Source organism: Salmo salar, chromosome ssa06, assembly GCF_905237065.1.
Source record: "Salmo salar chromosome ssa06, Ssal_v3.1, whole genome shotgun sequence".
NCBI lineage: Eukaryota > Metazoa > Chordata > Actinopteri > Salmoniformes > Salmonidae > Salmo > Salmo salar.
Genome location: NC_059447.1, coordinates 39918500 through 39926719, shown reverse-complemented (window position 1 = coordinate 39926719; position 8220 = coordinate 39918500). Strand labels below are relative to the sequence as shown.

At 40.6% G+C, this 8220-nt stretch overlaps 1 protein-coding gene across 1 annotated transcript; it reads left to right on the top strand.

Annotated features, from left to right (window-relative positions):
- Nucleotides 1-520: 520 nt before the first annotated feature.
- LOC106607322 (uncharacterized) lies at nt 521-6299 on the top strand. The gene is made up of 2 exons (XM_014204173.2): nt 521-655; nt 3077-6299. The coding sequence occupies exon 2, from the start codon at nt 3084-3086 to the stop codon at nt 4425-4427; it is 1344 nt and encodes a 447-aa protein (XP_014059648.1). The 5' UTR covers nt 521-655; nt 3077-3083; the 3' UTR covers nt 4428-6299.
- The last annotated feature ends 1921 nt before the right edge of the window (nt 6300-8220 follow it).

Below are 8220 nucleotides of genomic sequence, written 5' to 3'. Positions count from 1 at the left end.
GTGTTGATCCACTAAACTTACTGTAGTTCAATAATCAAAACAGATTTTTTGTATCATAGCTGACAGGCATCTTTGAATCTTAATTCAGAGTAGATATTTAACAGAATTTTGGGAAAACATGGTCACATTAAAAACGGAGGGAGATTTTACTGTCATTCTGTCACCAAACTTTGCATCTGCTCTGTTCATCTACTAAATGTGTTTTAGTGAAATTTTCAGTGGCAATTGTTAAAAGTAGACTTCTACATACTTGAAGAAGTATGGTTTGTTTAACTTGGCAATCAATGGTTTTTGCTTAGCATACATTTGAAAGTGAAATAGTGAGTCTCATGACCACTCTGCGCAACATTTTTATCACTCTGCTCAAGTGTAAAAAGGTGAACCTGTTAGCAGCATATTATAACTGATTATAACTTGGCGGCATACACAAACACACACCTGAGCGGTCTGCCAGGTTAGTGGGTGAATGTGTGACTCATTTCCTTTCCTGGAGACGTCAGTCTTCTGCCGGGCTATAAAAGGAGGTGAGGTGGTTCAGTGTTCACTAGATCAGAGGACGGTTCACCAGATCAGAGGACGGTTCACCAGATCAGAGGACGGTTCACCAGATCAGAGGACGGTTCACCAGATCAGAGGACGGTTCACCAGGAACACGGTAAGAGAAGATCATTTACTAACGCATAGATACTATTTCTCTTAAACTCTCTTACTATTTGTGTGCAGTTAGGAATTGTAAAATATTTAACAGTGTTTATATATAAGTTATATATTTTTGCTACTGTAGGTTAAATATCTTCTCTGAATTAAGATTCAAAGTGCTCAATCGCTGTTAGGAATTTGCAGTACAATTCCTAACCGCACGCATAATACAAGCAAGAATTTAACAGAAAAGGGAACATCTCATTGTAATCAGATCCAACAGATCTAAGATCATAAACACTGTTAAATATTTTACAAAAATAGTTTCCAAAAATATATAAATTATATATATATATATATATATATATATATATATATATATATATATATATATATAACACACACACTACCGTTCAAAAGTTTGGGGTCACTTAGAAATGTCCTTGTTTTTGAAAGAAAAGCACATTTATTTGTCCATTAAAATAACATAAAATTGATCAGAAATACAGTGTAGACATTATTAATGTTGTAAATGACTACTGTAGCTGGAAACGGCAATTTTTTTATGGAATATCTACATAGGTGTACAGAGGCCCATTACCAGCAACCACCTGTGTTCCAATGGCACGTTGTGTTAGCTAATCCAAGTTTATCCTTCTAGGCAGAGCTCCTCTGTCCAGTGTCTGTGTTCTTTTTCCCATCTTAATCTTTTCTTTTTATTGGCCAGTCTGAGATAAGGCTTTTTCTTTGCAACTCTGCCTAGAAGGCCAGCATCCCGGAGTCGCCTCTTCACTGTTGACGTTGAGACTGGTGTTTTGCGGGTACTATTTAATGAAGCTGCCAGTTGAGGACTTGTGAGGTGTCTGTTTCTCAAACTAGACACTTTAATGTACTTGTCCTTTTGCTCAGTTGTGCACCGGGGCCTCCCACTCCTCTTTCTATTCTGGTTAGAGCCAGTTTGCACTGTTCTGTGAAGGGAGTAGTACACAGCGTTGTTCGAGATCCTCAGTTTCTTGGCAATTTCTCACATGGAATAGTCTTAATTTCTCAGAACAAGAATAGACTGACGAGTTTCAGAAGAAAGGTCTTTGTTTCTGGCCATTTTGAGCCAGTAATCGAACCCACAAATGCTGATGCTCCAGATACTCAACTAGTCTAAAGAAGGCCAGTTTTATTGCTTCTTTAATCAAAACAACAGTTTTCAGCTGTGCTAACATAATTGCAAAAGGGTTTTCTAATGATCAATTAGCATTTTAAAATGATAAACTTGGATTAGCTAAGACAACGTGCCATTGGAACACGGGAGTGATGGTTGCTGATAATGGGCCTCTGTACGCTGTGGCAGACCAGGGAGTTTGGTCAAGACGTTTACACAGATCAGACACGGACAGAGTATGATTAGCTCTGTTTCAAGGGTGTTTATTAAATAATAAATCAAAAGAAAAGGATAGGTCTCCCCTATGAGACCCTCTCCGGGATAGCGTATCTGGGCTCCGGGTCTTACAGTGCTATTCCTGTCAGGCACACATACTCCCTCATCTTTGCTTGGGCACCATCTCCAACTACACAGAAGTCAACTTACTTCCCCCAGTCCTTCCCTGTGTGCTGCCCTTCTGGCAGCTTTATGGGGTTTGTACAGCTGGTGAGCAATCAGCCCTTGATTACTCACCAACTCCCCAATCAGCCCCAATTAGTCATGGTTTGAGAGCCCATCGAGACCTGGCACGTCCAGCAGATGGAGCCATCGCCTCGTGATGTATACTCCGTCTGTCACCAGGCCTCGGCGAGTCTCCCCCTGGTGGCTGACCTGCTGTACGCCACAACGCCAACGTAGATATTCCATAAAAAATCAGCAGTTTCCAGCTACAATGATAATTTACAACATTAACAATGTCTACACGGTATTTCTGATCAATTTGATGTTATTTTAATGGCAAATGAATGTGTTTTTCTTTCAAAAATAAAGACATTTCTAAGTGACCCCAAACTTTTGAACGGTAGTGTATATCGATATAATATTGTCCCAAAATATTATTGTGATATGTACATTTATAGATTTTTTCCCCCATCACTAGTGAACAAAGATGGCGACTCCCATGTACTTACCACAAAACCCTAATTTGCTAAATTTGCCATACATTGCTCTGCGTTACTATTTTTTGGTATCAGCATTAGCACAGTATACATGATCCTAATTCTAGATCCAAGATGGCGGCAGTTTGAAAAAATGGGAAAAGTAGATTTATTGACACATTGAACCATTTCGCGCACAGTAGTTTGTGGGTCTGTGAGTGGTGCTAAAAACGTCATATCTGAATTCCTCCATCTTTATGCACCTTCGCCGTTGTAATCAATCAATTCTAAATGCAATCAATCAATCCATTTTCAAGACTTGAGTTACTGCTGCTATCATACTGTATGTCTCTCTCTCCCACAGGATTACCATGGAGAGAAATGCCTTGCTTTGCATCTTCTTCTTGTTGCTACCACTGGCCTTAACGTCTGCAGACATACCTGTCCTTAACTCAATAAAAGACCTCAGGAACATCGAGTTTGGCCACGGATTCCCTCGTCATGGCCTAATGCTGCTACACTTTGTCTCTGGCGGCATATACGTCGATAACAACGATGCACTCATACCAACGTTCTCGCCAGAAAGGGGAGACTGGGGCTTCCATTACTTTAATAACAATGAACACATTTTTCCACCACTGCAAGATCAGAACAATCAGGGTTACTACGCAGTCGGGAATATCAACACACGAACAGCATACCCACTCTATCCTTATGTCACTCACAGCTATTACCTTACCCCAGGAAACTTAGAGAGGAACATGGACAGGTTAGTTGTCAGAACACACCCCAACAGTCTACTGTTAGAGGCAGTCTACATAACACAGCACTATCGAGGAAGCAATGAGTATGACCCCAGTAACACCTACCAAATCAGCTCCGCCCTCCTGCGGGAGATCAGGACCCTCAGCAATAACAGGGTGGACAGTGTGCACGCGTTTCTGTACGCTGCCGGCTATGACGTAGACTCCACATCCTTCACCCAGAACTGCTTCGCCACTGATAGCCCATACATGGTTGAAGACGCAGGCAGAATGACTCTGAATGAGTCCACTGCTATAATGAAAGGGGCAGTGGTGAATGACCACCACACAGAGTGCTATGCTGTTGTGCTCCAGGTGAAATCCACAGAAAGTGGGTACGCTCGGCTCGGATGGGCTAATGTCCCTGACAGCCTGCTGGATGAGGGGGTAATGCTGGCCCTCTTTATTAATAACGCTAAAAATAATCTTGAATCTCTCTCTCTTGACAAGCGCAGCTACGGAACCTATGACACCAACCAATACCTTAACCACGGCCTACAGGTCAAGCTCCTCTCCAAGGACGGGTCAAATGTCTTCATGAGCGGACCTAAGTATGATGACGCAGACAGGAAGCTTCCTGTTGGCATAGAGGGGTATGACGCCAGTCTGCAGCTCTACACTAAAGACGGCTATGCTTGCGCTCGCCTGTTCATCAGTAAGACCTTCACCGATTGGAAGACTGATTTCTATTACTCGTGGGTTGGATTCTACTCCAATCACAACGATGCTAGTAATTCTTACTCTACTCACCAGTACGCTATCTATTTCACTAAGCAGGATGACACAAACATAAAATATGATATATATTCGTATGTGTCTGATATGTCCATTCAACCTGGAGCTCAAGCTCGATTCTTCCTCACGGAAACATACGATGAAATTCTGGCACAAACTAAACCATGGGAAAGGTAAAAAGGTGTCTGGAAGATTGCTGGTATTAGTATTAGTGTCTCCAGCCGTGAGCGAGGTACTTTACCCCTCAGACTGTTGAACAAAAACAGTCATTTAAGGAGAAACCAGCAGAATCTTACAACACTTGGAAAGAAATTGGAAAGCAACAGCGTAAATTTAAAGCACACAACAAAGAACACCTCAGTCATGTCTCCACCGCTTACACACACCACACCGTCTCCGTGGCGACAGAGCAGCCAATCACCATGCTGACGGCAGTAGAGAGCAGACAGGATTGGGCACATCTGACCCTTCTGTAACTCAGAGACTGATTAGACTACTACTAAAATATGTTTTGTCTCAGGCAATAAGATGGAGATGTGGGGAGAGAATGAGTGAATGAATCAAAAGGCGTAAATCAGCATAATGCCCTGAGGTAGTTTATTAACTACCCTAAACTACTAGACCTATGATAACTTCATAACTGCAATTGAACAAACTACCCTGACCAGACCAATCAAACACTGATGTCTGTAATGTCTACATGTCAAGTGTTTGTATTGTCTACTACCGTCAATTGTGGTACAGTTTTTCTATGTAAATTGTAAATTATGTTTTGTTGTGTTCATGGAGCCCAGGAAGATTAGCTGTCGTCATAGCGTCAGCTAATGGGGATCCCAATAGAGATAAAGATAAATAACTTTGTGTTATATTGAAGGCCAATTATCAAGATTGTTAATGGATGGGTAGATTTGTTTGGGCTGGTTAGACTCACAATCTAACAACAGAGGAGTAGAGGAGGGCCAGCAGTATTTTGACTAGGGTTGCAAAATTCTGGGAACTTTCAATACATTTCACAGAAATAAATATATTTAAAGCAGTGGAGGCTGCTGAGGGGAGGACGGCTGGAATGGAGTGCAATGCCTGAAAATGGAATGGTATCAAAACACATGAAAACCAGGTGTTTGATACCATTTCATTGACTCCATTCCGGCCATTATTATAAGCCGTCCTCCCCTCAGAAGCCTCCACTCTTTTAAAGATAACTTACGGTCAATTTTTTATTTTCGATTAACTTGTCTGTCGGCCCTGCATTAAAGACCATAAATAGTTAAGGAAAATTGTGATAAATAAAAACATATACCAATTTCATTTAAGGACCTAAAAATTGACAGCTGTGCCGTATAAATTGCAAAATAGTTGGGAAGAGATTTCCGATGTACCCATTCCATGGCACATGGTTTATGAATTGACACGCGAAACAATGCCGGATTCAAAACTTCAAAACAAATTTTTCAATTTAAATTATTATTCTTGCAACCAATATAATGTTATATATATGAGGATATAATCTTCCCAGCGCTGCAGATTTTGCTGTGAAGAGGCAGAGACATTAGATCATTTATGGTACTGTCCATATGTAGCTAGTTTTTGGTCACAGGTCCAGGAATGGCTGAAGAATTGCAACATTTACCTAGAACTAACGCTGCAGATAGCAATACTGGGTGATTTGAAAAGTCATAGTCAATCAATCAATAATATAATAGTTTGTCACGTTCTGACCTTAGTATGAGGTCATTTTTCCATAGTAGATTGGTCAGGGCGTGACAGGGGGGTGTTTTTGTCTATGTATTTTGGGTTTTCTGTTATCTATGTGGGTTGTCTAGATTGTCGTTCTATGTTGTATTTTCTATGTTGTGGCCGGGTATGGTTTCCAATCAGAGGCAGGTGTTTTAAATTTGTCTCTGATTGGAAGCCATACTTAGGCAGCCTGTTTTTCATGGGGTTTTGTGGGTGGTTGTTTTCCATTTCGTTGTTTGTACCTGACGGGACCTTTGGTTGTTTTGTTAGTTTTGCAAAGCGTTTTCATTAAAAGTAAATATGAGCACTTCACACGCCGCATTTTGGTCTCCTTTAGACGACCCTTATTACATAGTTATTTTTGCAAAAATGTTTACCTTTAATTTACAATCTGTAGAAGCTATGAGAATAGAAAGGTTCAGTACTTTTGTGAAGCATCACAGCACAGTTGAAAAATATATGGCAAATAGAAATCCAAAATGGATGGCGTTAACAGATAGATGGGAGGGGTTGAATGGAGCTGAAGGGTGGGACTAATAACAAGATAACCAATGTATAACATATGTGGTCTGTGAAATGTATATAGGTTCAGAAATGTTGTGAAATAGCACAGTTACAAATAGAAATCAAACTGGATGGACATCAGAAATAGAGGAAGGACTAAAAACAAACAAAATATAACTATTGAAAGATTGTGTCTGTAAAATGTGTATAATATGTATAAACTGAAGGTAGAAGCCTAAGTGTTATTGTTTATTAGTGTACTCCAATAGGGGGAAGGGGGGTAGGGTTTGCAGGGAATAATAAAGGTATATTCTAAAAAAAAGTATGTATATGTGTGTATGGCAATATGTATGTGTATATGTATGAATGTTTATGTATGCATATATATATATATATATATATATATATATACACAGTTGAAGTGGGAAGTTTACATACATTTAGGTTGGAGTCATTAAAATTAGTTTTTCAACCACTCCACAAATGTCTTGTTAACAAACTATAGTTTTGGCAAGTCGGTTAGGACATCTACTTTGTGCATGACACAAGTAATTTTTCCAACAATTGTTTGCAGACAGATTATTTCACTTATAATTCACTGTATCACAATTCCAGTGGGTCAGAAGTTTACATATACTAAGTTGACTGTGCCGATAAACAGCTTGGAAAATTCCAGAAAATGTCATGGCTTTAGAAGCTTCTCATAGGCTAATTGACATCATTTGAGTCAATTGGAGGTGTACCTGTGGATGTATTTCCAGGCTTACTTTCAAACTCAGTGCCTCTTTGCTTGACATCATGGGAAAATCAAAAGAAATCAGCCAAGACCTCAGAAAATTAATTGTAGACCTCCACAAGTCTGGTTCATCCTTGGGAGCAATTTCCAAACGCCTGAAGGTACCACGTTCATCTGTACAAACAATAGTACGCAAGTATAAACACCATGGGACCATCCAGCCGTCATACCGCTCAGGAATGAGACGCGTTCTGTCTCCTAGAGATGAACGTACTTTGGTGCAGAAAGTGCAAATCATTCCCAGAACAACAGCAAATGACCTTGTGAAGATGCTGGAGGAAACAGGTACAAAAGTATCTATATCCACAGTGAAACGAGTCCTATATCGACATAACGTGAAAGGCCGCTCAGCAAGGAAGAAGCCACTGCTCCAAAACCGCCATAAAAAAGCCAGTCTACGGTTTGCAACTGCATATGGGGACAAAGATTGTACTTTTGGAGAAATGTCCTCTGGTCTGATGAAACAAAAATAGAACTGTTTGGCCATAATGACCATCGTTATGTTTGGAGGAAAAAGGGGGAGGCTTGCAAACCGAAGAACACCATCCCAAACGTGAAACACTGGGGTGGGAGCATCATGTTGTGGGGGTATTGCTGCAGGAGGGACTGGTGCACTTCACAAAATAGATGGCATCATGAGGCAGGAGAATTATGTGTATATGTTGAAGCAACATCTCAAGACATCAGTCAGGAAGTTAAAGCTTGGTCGCAAATGGGTCTTCCGAATGGACAATAACCCCAAGCATACTTCCAAAGTTCTGGCAAAATGGCTTAAGGACAACAAAGTCAAGGTATTGGAGTGGCCATCACAAAGCCCTGACCTCTGTGGGCAGAACTGAAAAAGTGTGTGCGAGCAAGGAGGCCTACAAACCTGACTCAGTTACACCAGCTCTGTCAGGAGGAATGGGCCAAAATTCACCCAATTTATTGTGG